The sequence below is a fragment of the Panthera uncia genome (assembly GCF_023721935.1).
Source record: "Panthera uncia isolate 11264 chromosome B3 unlocalized genomic scaffold, Puncia_PCG_1.0 HiC_scaffold_1, whole genome shotgun sequence".
NCBI lineage: Eukaryota > Metazoa > Chordata > Mammalia > Carnivora > Felidae > Panthera > Panthera uncia.
Window position 1 is genome coordinate 76,939,484 of NW_026057582.1, and position 20,726 is coordinate 76,960,209.

The window sequence follows — 20,726 nt, forward strand, 5'->3', positions numbered from 1 at the left end:
GGCCCAGTATGTGGACAATTTTGATAAATTCCATATGCACTTGAAAAGAATATATATTCTGTAGTTATTAGATAGTGTATCTCATAAATATCAATTAGGTAAAATTGGTAATAATGTTTAGTTCTTCTATATTCCTACTGATTTTCTCTCAGCCTGTTCTATTAACTACGAAGACAAGAGTATTGAAATCTCCAAATATGGGGTGCCTGGATGGCTCAGTCAATTAAGTGTCTGACTCTGGCTCAGGTCATGATATGGTCCATGAGTTTGAGCCCCACATTGGACTCTCTGCTGTCAGTGCAGAGCTTGCTTCAGATCCTCTGCCCATCTCTCTATGCCCCTCCCCAGCTTGTTCTCTCTCTCTCTCTCTCTCTCTCTCTTTGTCTCTCTCTCTCTCTCTCTCAAAATAAAGACATATTTATTTTGGTCAGTCGGTTAGGCGTCCGACTTCGGCTCAGGTCATGATCTCACGGTCCATGAGTTCGGGCCCCGCGTCGGGCTCTGTGATGACAGCTCAGAGACTGGAGCCTGTTTCAGGTTCTGTGTCTCCCTCTCTCTCTGACCCTCCCCTGTTCATGCTCTGTCTCTCTCTGTCTCAAAAATAAATAAATGTTAAAATAATTTTTTTTAAAAAAATAAAGAAATAAACTTAAAAAAGAGAACCCCCCAAATATAATTGTGTGTGATACACATACACACACACACACACACACACACAAAACTATCAGAACTGGACCAGTTCTGATAGTTTTGCTTATGTATTTTGAAGTTCTGTTACCAACTTGTTACCAAACAAATTTAAGACTGCTATTTCTTTCTAATAAAGTACTCCTTTATCATTATGAAACTTCTTTCTTTATCCCTGGTAACATAACTCATTTCAAAGTTTATTTTTGTCTGGTATTAGTATAGCCACTCAAGCTTTCTGTGATTAATGTTTGTATGTATAACTTTTTCTATCCTTCTACTGTTAACCTATTTATACTTTTATATTTAAAATGAGTTTCTTGTAGATAGCATATAGTTGATTCTTACTTTTTTACCCAGTCTGATAAACTCTGACTTTAAATTAGAGTTTTTAGGTGACTTACATTAAAAAAAATTTTTTTTAACGTTTATTAATTTTTGAGAGACAGAGCACGAGTCGGGGAGGGGCAGAGAGAGAGGGAGACACAGAATCTGAAGCATGCTCCAGGCTCTGAGCTGTCAGCACAGAGCCTGAGGCAGGGCTTGGACTCTAGAACTTTGAGATCTTACTTGAGCCGAAGTCAGTTGCTTAATCGACTGAGCCACCCAGGCACCCGAGGTGATTTACATTTAATGTAACTACCAGTATAATTGAGTTTTAATCTAACTTCCATTTGTTTTTTTTCCATTTTATGTAATTTTCTATCTTCTTTTGGATCAAGTACTTTCTAGGATTCCATATTATATCTACTGTTGGAGATACCATTTTTAAAAACTGGTAATTCTACAATTTATAATATGCAACTTTAATTTATCACAATCTATTTTAAATTATACTGCTTCACATAGATGACTGACTTCTTACAACAAAATGTTTCCATTTCTCCTTCTTTGACATTGTGCTATTATTGTCAGCATCTCGTATCTACGTATGTTATAAACCACACAATATATTATTTTTACTTCAGTTAATTATATTTTTAAAAAACTTCAATAATGAGAAAACCGTGTTGTGTATTAACTTATATGTTTATCATTTTTGGTGTTTTCCAAATTTTCTTCTGATTTTTTTTTTCCTTTGCCGGGAAAATATTAACGCTACTTGTGGCCTAAGTCAGTTGAAAATGAATTGTGTAGCCTTTAATTGTCTGAAAAAGTCTTTATTTTCCTTTCATTTTGGAAGATATTTTCTCTGGATGTCAAATTCTAAGTTGACTTTTTAAGTCTGTTATCTTTCAGGACTTTAAAGTTGTCATTCCATTGTCTTCTGGCAATGTTCAGACAAGAAGTCTTTAATTATTCTTTTCTTTGGTTTTCTATATAATATTCTTATTTTCTCTGACTGCTTTTATAATATTCTTTTATCAGTGGTTTTCAGCAATGTCACTTATTATGGTTTTCTTTATGTGTATTCTCCTTAAAAGTTTGTACTTTTTATCAAATTTTTTGAAACTTTCAGCCAGTATTTCTTTAACTATTTTATGTCTCTCCTAGACCCCTGCTTCTAATTTTACATATGTTAGACTGCTTGACAATATCCCATAGGTCACTGGGCCCTATTAATTTCAGTCTAGAAGTCAGTCACCTTTTCACTGTAAGCCCGAGGAATTCCCAGGCTCACTTCACTTGTTGTACCTCTTTCGAAGATTATAGTCCTCCACCGCTTACTCTCAAATACCTAAAAATAGTTGTTTTCTGTATTTTGTTTCGTTTTGAGTCATTTATGATAGGAGGTTAATGCTAGGCTCTGGGTTCAGAACCCAGTTTTCCTACTTACTGCACGACCCTCGGTAAAGTTAACTTCTCTATTTCATTACTTGTCTCATCTTTAAAATGGGATTACTTTAAACCGACCTTGCATGATTATTGTGAAGATTCTCAATAATGTGTAATGTACGTAAAGTGTGTGGCACATAGTAAATGTCCCATACAAAGGACATTACTCCCCCTTAAGAAAATAGATTTGTGGGGAGAGAAAGTGATAAATCAGGCCTCAGCTAACGTTATTGGGCTACAGTGCAGGGCTCCTCCTTAGTACTAAGGACTGGTGGAGGAAGGGAGGTAGAAAACCAGTTGCCTAAGACACCTTGGCAAAAGGGGGCCATTTAAGAATCTGGCTGTTTCAGGGCAGCCACTGGTTAGCACTGTTGAGGAACTCGTCGCTTTAGTTTCAAATCATTGATCGGTCAAGATAATTTCCAAACGTCTCTGGTTAAAAGGACAAAGGCTATTAGTAGACAACTAGATTGGCGCCGTTAGCTCTGTGAAGTCAATTGTGGGTCAAAACAGCTGGATGGAGCTAAGGCTAAGGTGGGAATTGCCTGTATTATGCAGCAATGTCTCTCAGAATTTGACATCAGAAAAATCATTAAAAAAATTTTTTTTAAGGTTTATTCATTTTTCAGAGACAGAGACAGAGACAGTGAGGGGGGGGGGGGGAGAGAGAGAGGGAGACACAGAATCCGAAGCAGGCTCCAGGCTCCAAGCTGTCAGCAGAGAGCCGGAACTCACAGACCTTGAGATCATGACCTGAGCCGAAGTCGGAGGCTTGACCGACTGAGCCACCCCGGTGGCCCAGCATCAGAAAAATCTTGATCAGCCCTGAAGGATCAGTATGTTTTCTCCTTTTGATAATATAAGTGAAATAACTAAATGCTTTTTCATTCTTGCTTTGTTTGCCAAGACACTCAAAGTCCTATTGTGTTCTTAATCTCTTAAATGTTTACCCTTAATTTGGCATCTTTGCCTTTTTTTTTTTTTTGTCTCAGTCTTATTATGCATCTTCACGTTTTGTGACTCCTGAGATTATTTCATTTTAGAAAGAGATTTTTGAAAAAAATTATTCATTATATATTTTATAATCCAAGCCTTAGTATTTTATAGTTGTTTTTTTTTTTTTTTTACATGCCCCTCATGTTAAGACAATTAGTAATTATGTCCTCTCTTCAAGAGTTGGGTTCCCCATTGCTGTAACCATTCTTATAATAACTGGAACAATGTGACATAAAACAGAAAAATGTGATTCAAATTTCATTCTCGTTCTTCATTTCAATAATAGTTTTTGTTAAAAAGCAAATCTATTCCTTACGATCAAACATACCAAAATGGGTTGATAACTCAGGCATTTGAAGTACCAGCATTTAATTTCCTTAGCATTTACTATCTGAGAATGCACAGAGGTTCTTAATGTCTCCGGGAATACTACAAACTTCCCAATGTGATCTTTTCTTGATCTCTTCTGCATCAAACCTTGTTTAGAAGCATCTGTTCCTACCTTCTTCTATCCATTCTAAAGCAAAGTGACTCAGCATTATTTGTGCTACTTTAAATACACACCCCTGTTTTTCAGGTGTTAAAATATTCAGTATAACTAATAGCCACAAATGAGTTTCCTGACTTCAGCAATGTTCGTCTCTCATCTAACATTGGTATTCTTTGCAGGAAAAGATCATAGAATTTAGTGTAATAATAATCCTAGGCATATATATTTATATACCTCCTTAAAATGCTACATGATTTAAAGCAATGCCTATAAATAGTTTCATTCATGGCCCTAGGCTCATGTGTTTGACTTTAGGGATGATGTGTCATTGGATGTCTATGAAATGCCCTGAGGAGCTGCTCTTTTGGGAGATGATCAGCCACTTACTTGGAGCTTTTGCATTTGATGACGTGAATTCTACTTTTAGGACTTAAGCAGATTTGGGATTTGCTGCATTGGAGTGCTACTGTGAATCCTTATGAGCATAATTTTTCTTTATCTTTCTGGACAGAAAAAAAAAAAAACAAAACAAAAAACAAAAACCAACCAAACAAACAAAAAGCCCTTAACAAGAGTATGTGATGTTTAATGTACCCTCTGAATACAGGTTTCTTTTCTTAAAGCAGGGATTTTTTGCATCCCCAATCAGTCTGTCACCCCCAGCCCAGGTCAAGTTTCCTAGAAGAAAACAGTTTTGAACACAGCTCACTATCGGGCATGTTATTATTATTTTTGTTTTATTAATGAGGAAGTAAAGATTCAGGGGGTTTAGTAATGCCACTAAGTTCAAACAGTTAGTAAAGGTCACAGTCAGAATTTGACACCATCTGTCAAACCATTCACATCTACTTCTTACTCAAACCTCAATATTCGAATCTGTGGATCAGCAATAATGTCCTTCTCTAAATAACATAAAAGATTTCCCTGGAACCTGGATTTTAGTTTTGCCTTGTCACTAGGTGGGTATGTTGGAGAGATCACAATCTTCCTGGGTTTCAGTTTCCTCAAGTGTAAAATGAGCAGATAGGAGATATACAAGATCCCTTCTAATTCTAAATTCTATTTCATTTCATTTGAATTTAAGCATAACTTTAGAAATTCAGACATTGCATTTGTTTGATGGATATGGATGCTTTCCTCAAAGATTCTGAAATTGATACAGCCTACTGCCCATTCCTTCCTACTTCCTGATCTGCCCACAGCCTTCCCCTGCCTTTGTCCACCTTCCATCTCCACCTGTCTGCCCTTGCTCGTATATTCTCCCTCCGTGTACTTCTCATCAGGAGAGTTAGAGGCTGGGAAGGATAGATAAGGTGCTCTCTCAGAATTATAGCTACCTATCTGCTTAGTGACATTGTATCATTTAACATCATAAGAAATGAAAATGGGGCAGTGGGATTGGGAAGTGTTGATCTCAAATTGACAGATACCAGCCACGAGACTATATTTTTGCCAAAGCTCTGTCTTCCTAGATAAAGGCATGAATAATTACACACAGGCCTACACCCTCTTTACAAGTACTTAACGATGTCACTTTCCATTAGCTACACATCTAGATTGCTGTCTCTCTTGCTTGTAAGTACATGTTTGAATAACATAACGGAAGACAACCTGTCTACCTTTACATATCAGTTCTGATATTCACGGTTGAGGAAACTTCACCTCTTTGAATATATTTTAAGTCAAGTATGATGGATGGCCTTGGGAACTGTAGCATAGGAACAAAAACTCATGAGAGTCTCAGGCTAAGGTTTTTTTCCCCCGCTTCTCCTTTTGGAAGCATACGACCACTTCATCACTGCTGTCAAGTGAGGGCTCAGTGTGACAGGAAAATTGAAGGAGGAAGGCTGAAAGGCACTGTGATTTTGTTCCTTAGGGACTTTTGTCCAGATCTGATGATATGATATGTTTTCAAACTTCTCTTTGGAAGTGGATTTATATATCTATTATATACACACATATATTCATACTCTTTAGATAATTAAAGACAATACCAGCTAAATAAGGTTAATTTTTCTTTTTTTTATGGGTTTTTTTTTTTTTTACTTATTTTTGAGACAGAGAGAAAGCACAAGCTGGGGAGGGGCAGAGAGAGAGGGAGACAGGAACCAAAGCGGACAGTAGAGAGCCCGATGCGGGGCTCAAATTCATGAACGATGAGATCATGAACTGAACTGAAGTCAGATGCTTAGCTGACAGAGCCACCCAGGCGCCCCAGGTTAATTTTTCTAATGAGATGTAGTTTGTGTGTGAATCTTGGTATGAATGAGGAAATGGATATGCCATGAATTTTTGCTTGATTTTCTAAAAACCTGATATATTGAATAATTGTTTTTAGTAGGAATTACAAAATATATATTGTAGTCATTAAGCCCTCTCAGCTGAAGTGGTTTAAAGTTTTTAACAGATATAGTGCTTCTGGTGGGGACAGATGATATTTCAGTAAATAAACCCCAAATCTCAATAGCTCGCAGCAAGTATTTATTGTTCTCATTCATCGTCCTAAGGGTTCGTTGGCCGAAGTTCACTTGATCTGATCTGGGTTGGTTCCAGGCAGGAGGACTATGTCTGGGTCTTCTCTGTGTGTCTAATTTGGGCTCCCTAGCATGTGCTTATCTCATGCTGATGGCAGAATATAGAGCAAGAGGGGAGAACATGAAATGCCTCTTAAGGCCTTGGCTCAGCATTGGCATCTTGTCCCATTGCCCACATTCAATTGGCTAACGCAAGTCACAAGGCCAGGTCCAACATTCATGGACCAGGGCAAATATACAACGTCTATGCCAATGGGTGGAGCTACAAAGGCAACCAGAAAAGGCCTTGGGTGCATAATTGTAATGTGGGGAGGAACTGAAGAAGTGGGAACAATAACCCAATGTACCTCGGGTAGGGACACTTACTCCATTTTGGAAAGATGAGCTATGGAGACTGCTTCCAGTTTTAAATGGCATATTACCTTTCCTTTCTGTCTGCTTCTATTGTGTTGATAATTGACAGCAAAACCCCAGTCTGATGTTGTAGGTTAGCATCAGGAAGTGCAGCTCATCATTTGAATGGTTGGGAAAAGCACAGACTTTCAAAGTGGTCCCAAGGTAAGTTGCCCTTCCTGTACTGTGACTGTGCTCTATGTTGTATTAACAGCGGTCAGCTTTGGAATTAACCTGTGTGCATGTGTGGTTCATCAAGCTGTTGAAATGTCTTTGAGAAACAAAACAGCCAGTAAATATTGATTAAAACACAAACTTATAATATGCACATGGAAGGGAAAGACATAATTGAGTTGAGGAGACTGTTTTAAGCTTTTTGCAAAACGTCCAATGAACATCTAACACCTCAAAATCTATTTGTGTCATAAAATAAGATGACATTTGACTATTTGACGTAATATACTTACCTAATTTCAGGTAATGTTTCTCTCTTTATTACGTTTATTCAGTTGAAGAGAGTAATGTGGCCACTACCAATTTCAATCAATATGGACATGTGCTTTATTTTTGACTGTTCAAAAAACTTGTGTTGGTATTATTAAACTTCTCTCTTCAAAGACTTACTCTGTAAGTCTGTCATGTCCTTTCTAATGGTGAATTTGTCATTTGCACCTATTTTGTCAGACTTTTGAGAATAACAGTTTTGTTACTTATTTCTGCCCTTGGTCCTTTCCTGTCGTCCTGATCTTGACCAAAATTACTATGTGTCACCTTTATAGCTTGTGCGTTTCCTTCTTAGGGATATTGTCTGGTTAGATATTAGACATTAAAAAATTGGCCTTTTAAAAATTATCTCCAAAACGAAATTATTTTTCATTGTTTGTGCCTAAACTTGATGTTGTCTAGCCTCTGCATAGAGAGTGAATTGGGCTGCACTGCACACCTTAACGAAGCGTTGGTTAGCCACTACAGGGTGTGGGAGTGTGTTTGTGTGTGCATCTGCATTTTATCAAGGACACTGGGTCCATCATGCTATCGTGGGACTTTATCGCTCTCTTATACCTAAGTGATGAACTTCCAGTCACCAGACAATGTGCCTTTGATGACGTGGCTGTCTTGCCTTAGATATTGCATATTATGTTGTTTGTGATGTATGTATTATGTTTTATGTTGTTTTATTAATCTGTGTAAACTTTATCCAAAGTCATCAGCTATCCTCCCCCCACCCCAAAAATGAAAAGTGGAGGGATTTTAAAAGAGGAATGTGGTTAGTAATTAACACATTTCAGAGTACACCAATAAATTTAAAGAGGTTGATTTCCTCTTTCTTGCCAGGTTTAAACAGAAATATTCTAGGAGAGGGATGAGCCTTATAAATGGAAGTTAAACGGAGCTTTAATCTCTCCATCTGGTAAAGCACAGCCAGCACTACCTTCCTCTCAGGGTCACTATAAGGATAAAGGGGAGGGAGGTGCTTAGCAGAGTGCTCCTCTCTGAGGTTCTTTTAGGCAGTAGCCCTTTTCTGTGACTTCTGAGAGGAGTGGGGACACTCTGCAGCACGTGAGGCCCTAAGCAAAAGCCCAGGAGATGGTCTGTCTAGAGAGTAGGTTGCAAGGGGCATGTGGAAAGGGTGAGGCCGGGTGAAGAAAAAAACCCTCTTTCTAAATGAAAGAAGAGCCTGGTTATGCCTTTCCAGACACCCTGTGTCTGCAGAGGAGATGCCTGAGGTCTTGAATTCTTATTTTCTTGGTAGCTACAGAAAAGTGTTTTGTCAACAGTCTGCCAGAGGGCAACTGTAGAGGCACTGTGATCTGTGTCACCTTCCCCTTTGACGTGTGATTGGAAACCAACCAACTGAACAAGCAAACAAAAAGCAAAACCTTGGCTGTTTTCAAATTTTCTTTCTTCTAAAATTCTACCTTAATGTAAAGGATAAGTGTGTTACCCCACAGTCCTTTTGCTAGCCAACTTAGTCTCAGCTCAAGTAACTTGTACGTCAGGTTTTCAGTATGGCAGAAGTGGTTGGCTGGCTTTGGGCCACTATCAAAGAGACACTATTACAAGAATTATGTGTAATATACCCCATCATATACCCAGTAGTGATCTCTGTTGCCTAGTGCACTGAGCCTAAACCCTTCTGCCTAGTTGCTTAATATTTTGCCAAGGTTGCTCACTAGGAATTAAGAGAGGCCTAGGAACTTGAGAGCTGCGTGAGACTTTAGAGGTGATCTAATCTAGTGTTTTCCAAATTATGTTTCAGTGGAGTACTAGAGACTTCCAACATGCTTAACAGGTATCCTTTAAACGGATTCTGTGGTCAAATGAGTTTGGAAAACACCATCACACAGAGCTAAACTCTTTTACTAAAGGGTGTTTAAAGGTCTTTAATATGGTAACATGAACTGTGGCTCCAAGGGATATAGCATGCAGCTTTTCTCACACCATTTGACCCTGAAGTCCTTTTGTTGTACTACATGTATTGCCATTTCAAGAATGCCAGGCAGTAGCTATATAATCTATTATGAGCCTGACTTCTAGTGTTTAACTGCCTGGGTTCAATGCCTGGCTTTACCATTTATTGACCTTATGATCTTGAGCAAACTGCTTACCCTCTTTTGTGCTTCAGTTTCCCTGTCTAAAATGCGAGCACAAATTCTACCTGTCTATAGCGTTACTTTAAAAGTTAAAGAACAGAACTGAAAACAGTACCTGGCACGTCCTTGACTATTACCATCCTAACGTAGTTTAAGTAAAAACAAGCTTAATACCCTCATTCCGGAGCTGAGGAAAGTGAGTCCCAAATAGTTCACTCATGCAGTGTCACTCATTCAATAAGTGACCAAGTGCCAATATGCATCACACACGATATTTCTGTCCCCAGAAATAAAGGCGAACATGGGGCAGTTCCTGTTCCATAAGAACACCCACACTAGTGACTAGTGACTTGGCTCAGATAACACCTTTTAGTAGTGAAACCAACAGCTCAGGCCATCCGACTTCTGTCCCTCCCTCTCATCCTCCAACTCTGTTCTGAAAGAGAATGATCTGTATGGCCTGGATTGGTAAGCAAGGATAGTGACCATAGAGAATAGCCAATAGACTTCTCTTTTTAAATTGCATATGAGGGCAAATGTTTTAAACTCTTTGTTAGTGGTGATCCAGAAAGAGTAATCGAGACAGGCACTTTTGGAAGAAAGCAAACTCTAAAAACACACCCTAGAAAGGAATGTAGGAGGTAGTATGAAATGGCCCATATACGAGACCCCAGATATGGCTCGCTTGGTGTTTTTCTTGCTACTGTGTCACTGATGGTCTTCTCTGGTTTTGTCTAGGCATCTCCTCCGAGGGCTTCCCCCGGGACTGTTTCAATGAGCAGACAGCAAGTAGAGACCTTCCCAACAGCGATGGAAGTGCATGGTTCCTGGGCTATAGAGCAGGACCAGCCTGTCCATTTCTGCTCCACGAGGAAAGGGAGAAGCCAAACAAAAGCGAACTGTACTTGGATCTCCATGTAAGTAGAAATCTTTGTGCTTGAGCTGTGATACTTTGCGGTCAACTGAGATGTGTTTAATGGAAATTGTGTTTGTAAAACTGCTGAAGCTGCATTTTGTGGGGAGGTCATTATCTAAAAATCAGTCCATGGCAGAAAACAGATATACCTCAGTGTCTGAAATTTGTGCACCAGAAAGTGACTGTGTTTAGTGTCTACCTGAATGTTTTCAGAGTGCTCTCCTCATATCAGCTTTGCCTTGTTGTGGGAGTACCTGTTTGCTGCTTGCCACCTGTTAATATCATTTTTCTAAAAAGTTGAGAACATGTGTTAGCCAACTGATAGGCTCTGAAATCTCCAGAGCAATGCCAATAGCCTGTCTTCCTGACACATTCTAAACCTTTCTTTCTCTCCAGGTGCTCCGTTAACAGGTGAACAAAGCAGTAGGCTGGGTTTTAGCTCCTTCCACGTTGTAGATGGCCTGATAGAGTGACCAGACTGTCATGATTGTCACCACATTTCTCTACCTCTCAGTTTCTTTTCAGAGATGGGGTGAACATTAGGAATCCAAGAAGGGCTTTTCTTTCTTTCTTTCCTTCTTTTTTCTCCCTTTCTTCCTTTCTTCCCCTCCCTCTTCCTTTCTTCCTCTTCCTCTTCCTCTTCCCTTTTTTCCCATTAACTTTAATGCCCATTGGCAAGCTCGTGTCCTTGATTCCTTTTGATACCTTCCAGTTCATTATGTTCAGGCCCAGAAAAAAAAACCCAGCGAACCTTGTGCTTTTCATAATTATAGTCGCATAGTCACTGGATGCCACTTTAGAAAAGCATTTGACATCCCAGTTATTGGAAAAGGAGGTTTGGAATGAAGTTGAAAGATGAAAAATCTACAGCCTTTTGTGAGATGAGATGGAAATTTGTAATGTTTTTGGTTTTGTCTCCCTGCCTTCCAAAGTTAGGTTGTGCATCTTGAGATGTGGTCAATGAAAGCAGTGTAACAGTGACATCTATTGGTCAGATTACTCTAAATTGCATTTGCTGCTACCAGAAGCTTGGGGTCTAAAGGTGTTGCAATGGATTTGTGTGTGTGTGTGTGTGTGTGTGTGTGTGTGTGTGTGTGTTTCAGAGCTTTTATTTATTTAAGTAATCTCTACACCCAGCGTGGGGCTTGAACTCACAACCCTGAGACCAAGAGTCACACACTCCTCTGACCAAGCCAGGCAGGTGCCCCTGAAATGGATTTTGAAACATCTGTGTTTTTTAAAAAAATGTTTATCCGTTTTTTTAAACACATTGGCCAAACTATGTATTTCTGGTTTATTTAATTTTACTTATTTCAATTATGAAAATCATACACAATCCTTTTCGAAAATTTGAACTATGTACTAAAATTGAAAGAAAAGAAATAACCCATAATTTCAGCAGGCAAGGATACCAACTGTTAAAATCTGATAAATTTTCTTTGTATTTTTCAGAGAAAAATATGACTTTTTTTAAATGAGAGATTTTTTTAACCTGCAAGCATAGATTTTATATGTTTCCTCCTTTTTTTCTTTCCTTTTTTTCTCTATTAATTACTTTTACATTGCTCATCCATATTGTTACATATCGTTTCTAGATGTATTTTAAATGAATGTTCTACATTCTAATATTCTACCAATATATTCTAAATCTGAAATTTTTTTAAAAATCATTTCTCTATTATTTGATGTTGACGTTGTTTTCAATTGTAGAATAGTCCACAATTTGGAAATAGATGGCACTACCCAACATATAATTTTTCCTATACCTCTTCTCCTCCCACCAATATTAAGGACCATTTCTTTAAGATAAACTTGGGATTATTATTTGTAAATACAAGTAAATTTAGGCTTGTGATTCATATCACTGCCTAAAAAAGGTCTTTTTCCTAAACCAGCCTTTAATGGCTTATATATTTACATATTTATAATATTTATGCATTTATAAATATATATATCATATATGATATAAAATTATATTGGTATATAAATAATTACATAAACATATGATAAAATATATAAATATTCATGTTCCTTAGTTTTCCATTAATTATAATTTTTAAAAATTGGTCTGCTTTCTTTAGATTGTTTTCCACATCAGTGGTTTTTACACCTTGGGCCCTAAGGCTCCTCACCTCCAAACCCTCTACCCTCTTCAGACAGTACAATTTAACTCCTATGTTTTGTTTATTTTATCATTATTATTTTTTAATGTTGATATTGTAAGTAAGATTTCCATTTGAAGGGGTTCTACTCAGTAAAAGTTTTGATCACCACACCCGCTTGCAAGGAGGTCTTTCCTCTGGGAGGCTTTCAACAGTAAGGTCAGGGAGGCATGTATTGCTGTGTGATACTTGGATCAGTTTTAAATGTTAGACGGGACTACTCTGTTTTCAGTTCTGGAACTGATTTGCAGAATTAGCATCAGGAAGTTGCTTTCCTCAGCCTTTTTCTATAGGTAGGCTGCTTCTCATTAGTATGCAGAGGTGATAGCTAAAACATTTAATTGGTGGGAATTTGACACCCAGAAATCAGAATGGCCACTGGCATTAGGGCTGGAGCTACAATTAAATTCCTTAAGTTCTCTTATGCAGCCATGAATTAATTTTGTTGTTGTTGTTATTGTGTAGAGCCAGAGAGGAAATATTATTTTAGGCTTTGGGGACCATATAGTCTCTGTTGTAACTACTCAATTCTTATGACAAAACAGCCATAGAGAATATGAATGAGTGAGTTTGTACTCCAATAAATGTTTATAGATGCTGAAATTTGAAATTCAGATAATGTTCACATGTCAAGAAACATTCATCTTTTGATTTTTCCCCCCACCATTTAAAAATAAAAAGATCACTCTTAGCTTATGAGTCATCCAAAAACAGGCGGTGGGTCAGATTTGCAATTTGCCAATCTCTGCTCTAGCCCAAGAGATGGAGATCTCCTTCATTTCCACTCTCAGCTCAACCACTCACCAGCTATGGGATTGTGGGCACTTGCTTACCTTCAGTTTCTTAATCAACTGTGTTTTGACAGAATGGAGAAGAGTAGGAACAGATGAAACAAAGAGTCTTTTAGCTATAATATTAAATTTCCTGATTCTGTTATAGGAGCGTAAGTCAACCCAAGCAATACCAATATGTGGTAAACGGGATTTATGTATTTATTTATTTATTTATTCATTCATTCATATGTTTATTTATTTTTGTGACAGAGAGAGAGAGAGAAAGAGAATGAGTGAGGGAGGAGCAGAGAGAGAGGGAGACACAGAATCAAAAGCAGGCTCCAGGTTCTAAACTGTCAGCACAGAGCCCGACGCGGAGCTCGAACTCACAGACCGCATTATCATGACCTGAGCCGGAGTCAGATGCTCAACCAACTGAGCCACCCGGGCGCCCCAAATGAGAATTATTTAAAGAAAACAAATAGATCTTAATATGCTCAATGAGAAATCTTTGTCCTAATAGGTGGAACCATGTCACAACTCACGTTGCAAGACCAAAATTTGTAGTCTCCTAACTCTATTTGAAGGCTCATAGGACTTTCTGTGTCTCCAGTACTATCCTTCCCTTCTCCCTGAGTTTTATTGATGTATCTTGACATATAATATTATATAAGTTTCAGGTGTAAAACATAATGATTTGATAGAAGTATAGGGGCGCCTGGGTGGCTCAGTTGGTTAAGCGGCCGACTTTGGCTCAGGTCATGATTTCATGGTCCGTGAGTTCGAGCCCCGAGTCGGGCTCTGTGCTGACAGCTCAGAGCCTGGAGCCTGTTTCAGATTCTGTGTCTCCCTCTCTCTCGGCCCCTCCCCTGTTCATGCTCTGTCTCTGTCTGTCTCAAAAATAAATAAACGTTAAAAAAAATTAAAAAAAAAGAAGTATATATTATGAAATTATTACTGTAACAAGTTTCATTAACATCACCTCGCACAGTTGCACATTTTTTTATTTTAAATTAAAAAAAAATTTTAACATTTATTCACTTCTGAGAGACAGAGAGAGACAGAGTGTGAGTGGAAGAGGGGCAGAGAGAGAGAGAGACAGAGAATTGGAAGCAAGCTCCAGGCTCTGAGTTGTCAGCACAGAGCCCGATGTGGGGCTCAAACTCACGAACTGTGAGATCATGACTTGAACCAAACTCGGACGCTTAACTGACTGAGCCACCCAGGTGCCCCAACACATTTTTTTTTCATGCGATGAAAACTTTAAGATCTATTCTCTTTGCAGCTTTCAAATATGCAATACAGTGTTGTTAACTCTAGTCATGATGCTGTACATTACATACTCAGAATTGATTAATCTTTTAACTGGGAGTCTGTACGTTGTGACCACCTTTATCCATTCCCTGCCTCTGGCAATCTGTTCTCTGTTTCTGTGAGTTTGGTTTTTTGTTTTTTTGTTTTTTGTTTTGTTTTTGTTCTGCATATAAGTAAGAACATAAGGTATTTGTCTTTCTGGTCTTATCTCATTTAGCCTAATGCCCTCCAGGCCCATCCTTATTGTCCCATGCCGTGTTCATCTTTTAGTTACTGAACTGTGGGAAAATACAGAGGTTCCTTTGGGGAATGGCAGGAGGGGAGTGAGGCTGGCGTAGAGTAGACACTAGGCAAGCTCAGGGTACCATCTATTTACCAACCAGTATGTATTTCAATGTTAAAACATCCAGTGCTGCTGTCTTAGTGTCACTTGGCTGAATGTCAACCAGACTGCTGTGCAGAGAGGTTCTGTTGGGTGATTATCTTCTAGTCCCGCTTATACAAATTCTGTGGACCATTCTGGTTGGTCTGCGAAACTCCTGAAAGACTAAACTCAACATGCAGTCAGCTCTACTTTTGGGTCATGAGGTAGCTTAATATTGTATAGGACATACTTCTAGTGAAAAATTGTTTGTTTTTTTGTCTGAAATTCAAATTTAACTGGTTGTCCTATGTTTTGTTTACTGGATCAAGCAACCCTAGGTATCAATTTTGGGGCAGCATCCAAATGCACCAAATGTGTGAATTGCTCTGGTGAATTGCATCTGTATATGATAAAACTTTGGTCATCCCAGAGTGCCCATTTAGAGTATGAACATTACAAAGGTAGCCTTAAAGGGCAGTATCTTATATACCACCAAACTAGGAGCTATCATCAGCCATGTTCCTCAGTTTTTGGTATACCTTGAACCAGATGTGTCAAAGGCAACTGATTATGGACAGACTAGAGAGTAAATGGGGTCTAACTTCTTACAGTGAGTGAAGTTTCTCAAAGATTCCATTTGAGAGGAATGTTCACTGATGAAGTTTTGGGGTGATGGCGGGGTTGAGAGCTGATGGCCAAGAAATAATTCTTAAACACATCTTTGGTGCAAAAAGGTGATTTTATTAAAGCATGGGGACAGGACCCACGGGCAGGAAGAGCTGCCCTGGGGTTGTAAAGAGTGACTAGTCATATACTAAGGAATTGGGGGAGGTAAAGACAAAAGGGAGGCCTCAAGAGGGACTTTGATATGCTAAAGAGGGCTCCTAAAATACCTGAGGCCTTGCTATTGTCAAGCTAAGGTGGTTTTCCTCTAGTAAGGCATTCACTTTAGGATGGTAGGGGGTTCCTGGAGAAATGTTCTACTCTGTATTTGCCTCAAGTATTTGTCAATGGGCTATAGTTTACAAGGAAATTTAATTTTACCTACCATTTCCTTCTTGCCTTTGTTCCCCACATCACTATTGAGGGGAGGGTGACACTAAGGGCTCTAGGAAACTGAGTGTATAGGTTTCTGGAGATTAGGCTCTTGATAAAATTGTCTTTTTCTTGTAATTTCTAAGATATTTGTAAACTGATGGAGACTCACTATGATCTCTATCAGTTAACTCTTTGTTTTCCCCTTTCCTTTGTTCTTGGGCAGCCAGGAGTACCTGAGGAATATCACACGCATCCCACCGTGTGTGTGTGTGTGTGTGTGTGTGTGTGTGTGTGGTGGGGGTGCTATGCTAGCTTGTGCTTGACCCTCAGCTTGCCTTATGGGTTCCCACATCATATCCCCCCTGAGTAATTTTGATCACTAAATCTTTAAGGTTGCTGAAGGTGGAAGGTCTCATCTTCTGTAGCTTCTTCGGGCTGAGTAGGGGCACAGGGATGTCCCTATCTATGGCCAATATTGATCATTTGGGGAACATATAGAGAAGTTACAAAAGGCAGAAGCAGCTGAATCCAAGGTGGACGTGTATGAACCTTCTTGAGTAGCAAGGATTATCTGTTGGCTTGAAGTTATTGTAGTGATGGAGTCTTGGCCCTAGGCAGAGACACATGGGAGAAAACAGCAAAATGTAATTGGAATGACAAGAAAGAAACCGCAATAAAAGTACTTTGGTAGTTGACAGAAATGCTCCAGTCCAAGAGTTTAACCAATCATTAAAGGAAAGAGAGAGAGACTGTTTGAAGCACCAATTGGAGTATTCATGTCAGTTAGAAATCCAGAAATATTTGCGTGGTCATCTGGAATGTATACATAGCATTTTGTTTTTATGAGAGTATAAGTTTCCACCTTGTGCAGCAGTTAAAACATCTAATGCCATCCTATTTTGTATGCATTTGAGTTATTCAGTATTTAGTAATAGAATATGACGTTATTTTGAGAGTCATGTAAGGCCTTAACTGTATAACATGTGGTGTTTAACCATTATATAGACTGTTTTGTTTAGTGAACAATCAGGTAGTTAATAAGGCATTTCTTTTATAGAAACAAGAAAAATATAGGTTAATAGTCTGAGCAAATTACAAACCCAGTGTCTGCCCGTGATAAGATTTTTAGATGTCTGGCTTAAAGCCTCTTCAGATGGAGTGGAAACAGGCAGCAGGAATCAGATGTTTTTGGGTTTGTGCGTTTGTTCTTTTTTTTTTTTTTTTTGGTTTGTGATTCAAATGTCTGTGGTGATCCTTTTGAATGGCCCTTTGTAAGAAGGAACAGTAGAAATTGGGGAAAGGAGAATGAAAAAGAAAGGTACAACCATCATAAGAGAAGTATGAGGTCTTCCACACGTTTACAGGAGTAAGAAGGAAGATTAGTTTGCCCATTGGTTTTCTGTGAAGGAGGCACAGGAGCCCTGTATTTTAGATACAGGAGCCCATGAAGTGTGCTCCCTAACTTTATTCCCGGGGGAGTACTTAATATGACCCAGTAGGGGCCCTTCCATTTTGGAGTTAAATCCCCTGCTGTGTTAGACTTTCAATCCTTTAAATAAACCAGGTCTTTTGGGTTTATATGGGGTGGGTTTCTAGGAACTGTCCTATCAGGTTTAGGGAGGATATGGTTTGCACAGAGATTTATGAATTAACCCGGTCTTAAGTGAATAATTTAATAAGGCACTATAGTCTTTATCTATTGATAGGTCTGCAGTGAGAAAATAATTTTCATAGACAATTGTTGGGGTGAATCCATCCCATTTTTTAGTTGTTTAATTATATGCCCATGAAGTTTTTTTATTATCCCCACAGAAAAACAAGCACAGAAGTTTGTCTATACGTGAAATATTGTGACACATTTTCCAAAGTTTACCTCACGTTGTCTAGTTTAGGCAAACATTTAAAGACAATCAGAACTAGAATTTAACATCTATAAAGGTACATTATTGAGACATCATTTTTTTCTCTTAAAACCCTCATTACCAGAGATAGCCAAATCAAGACTAATTTGTTTGTAAAACAAGTCCAGTTTTAATAAACTTGGCCTAATTATTTACATAAGGTCAGCAAGAATAGCGACTGATCATATAGATCTTTTACAATTTGCTTTGCTGGAACGCTTTATAAGGAATCTAGATTCAGGCTTTTAGTAGCTTCTCCAGGCCAGAAGCCATGCCAAGTACTTGCCATCAGACGTGACTGCAATACATGAAGATTTGGGCAAATTCCTTTCCATGAGGTCCCCAACATATCATGAGGTTCCTGCACCTGCCAGGAAGTGATACTCTTTACTCATCTGGTAAGGCTGCTGGGACCTCTGTAAGCAAGGTATCAGGCCAACATTTCCAAGGGGCTTTATGGCTCCATGTTTCATAAAGTCAGCCTTAGTTCCTTAGAGCTATATGGTCAGATCTGAGTCTATGCACGACTCTCAAATATGACATTCCAGTCAAAGCCTTGGTAAAATAACCAGTATTTCCAATGGTATCCTGTTACAAGAAGAAGATTCTTATTGAACTCACATAAGTGATTATGATTGCCTTAAAAGAAAGAACACTCACTGAGAGTTTTTTAATTTTAGAGGGTTCAGGTAGAGAGAAATGTTAAATACTCCAGTTTGTTCACAAATGAATACTTCGTCACATTCCTGTATGTCATAGATGAGCAAGCGTTTAGAGAACCAGCAACACTTTAAAACAAAAGTGGCAAAATTATAACCGTGTCCTTCAGTTCATTTAGTCCCATGTTCCTAATTCTTGTTCAGTTTGAAAGCAGCTTTTTAGTTCTGGCAATTCTTACCCATCTTAGTATTGATCTTAAAGGTATTGAATACCTGTATCTGTCATGGAAGTCCTTTTTACAAATCTTGAAGATGAAACACATTTAGTATGAGCATCTGAATAATTATAAATGACAGAAATCTCAGAAATGGACATGGTTAACAATCTGATGAGAGTTCATTCTGATGCAATTGATACAGGAAATTTCATCATCTCTGTGACACCTAACACCTTGATAATCAGAGTATCAAGTGATGACCTTATTACCAAAACATTAAAACTTCAGGAATTGCATTTATATTTGAGCAGTTATAGCATTTACCCAGACAATATACTAAGGTTTACCATTATTTGTTTGACAGTGTTTCAGAGTAACTTCACATACCAAAGAAGGCCTAATTGGTCAAAAATTCATTTACAATTTAAATCCTGGGAAATTTGTTAAAACCTTAGAAAGTTATAAGGCACATCCTAAATAGATTACAGATCATTACTAATCTTAAAACTTTAAATCATTTGTTTAACCAGAGTGGCAATGAGAGATCCTAAAGGCAAATATGTAGGGTTATATAGTTGTTAGCAAAACTTAGCTCCTTTAACATTGAGAAGTTTTAACTAAGTAATCAAAGGCTTGATAAAGACAAAACAGAAGCTTTGGTTTTCTCAGCAGACAACAACAACAACAACAACAACAACAACAACAACCCTTTGTTTACATTTTCTTATCAAGAGCAGATCAATGGTCCAAGAAAACTTTGTCTTTTGAACAGAGAAAAACAGAATCCATTTCAACTTAGTCCGTCCTGACCACACATGAAATTCCTTTCCAAAGAGTTCCCTTCAGGAACCTTCTACAACTTTCCTTGGCCTTCAAATTTTGTCCCAAGCCATTTCTCTCCAAACAACCAGTCTCATTTAGGACAAAATTACTTTCTTTTACCTTCAACAAAACATGTATTTCCATTCCTTCTATCTTTCTTACACATTTTCTACTTTTTTACATAGAGTTGCTTTTATTTCCATCAGTCTTAATTATATTTAGCAGAATTTTAACTCTTAGAGACATTAGTCCCCAGTGAAAACTTAGTAACCAATTGAGAAGCATCAAACCAGAATTGTTTGCATGGCAAATTCATGAATCAATTATCATATTTAAATAGAAATCCCCGTTTATGCCGATCATCAAGTTCAGTTCTTACGCAATTTTCCACACTTCCCTGACATCCAGCTGTCCTCTACATCCACTGTAACATAATGACAAATCTCATAGCATCTCAGATTGCTTCATAAAACTAAAAGAACTTGGCTTGCTCATTGAACTCTTAATGGCTAGTGGAACTGTGACACTCACTTCTCTTTGATCTTGATCCTTACTTTATTGTCCTTATTTCCTCTTTGTCTATTCCAACATGTACTAAATAGTTGTGCATATTTGGACTCTTGAGAATGTATGGACTTTTAAAGCCTGGGAGAACATGGAATAGAACTGAGTTTTATAAAAATACTGAGAAATTTGTCTAGGAATTGTATTTAAATGAATTGGAAACATTGCAGCGGAAGTATTTTATTTGGTTTCCCTAAAATTCAGGCAATTGCTTTTTTGCCTCCTTTGAATGAATTCCACTTTTTCAGCCTCCCTTTTCTGTCTTGAAACTACAGCTCTAGGGGCGCCTGGGTGGCTGTCGGTTAAGCAGCCGACTTCGGCTCAGGTCATGATCTCGTGGTCCGTAGGTTCGAGCCCCATGTCGGGCTCTGTGCTGACAGCTCAGAGCCTGGAGCCTGTTTCAGATTCTGTGTCTCCCTCTCTCTGACCCTCCCCTGTTCATGCTCTGTCTCTCCCCGTCTCAAAAATAAAAAAACGTTAAAAAAATTTAAAAGAAAAAAAAGAAACTACAGCTCTATGCGTACT

The 20,726-nt window shown here is 38.3% G+C and overlaps 1 protein-coding gene across 2 annotated transcripts in view; it reads left to right on the top strand.

Annotated features, from left to right (window-relative positions):
• FMN1 (formin 1) overlaps positions 1-20,726 on the top strand; it is a 427,872-nt gene that overhangs the window by 105,983 nt on the left and 301,163 nt on the right. For both annotated transcript variants that reach the window (XM_049611644.1, XM_049611645.1), the window contains one exon: positions 10,209-10,387. In XM_049611644.1, the coding sequence (XP_049467601.1) occupies positions 10,209-10,387 (179 nt within the window). The remainder of the gene's footprint in view (positions 1-10,208; positions 10,388-20,726) is intronic.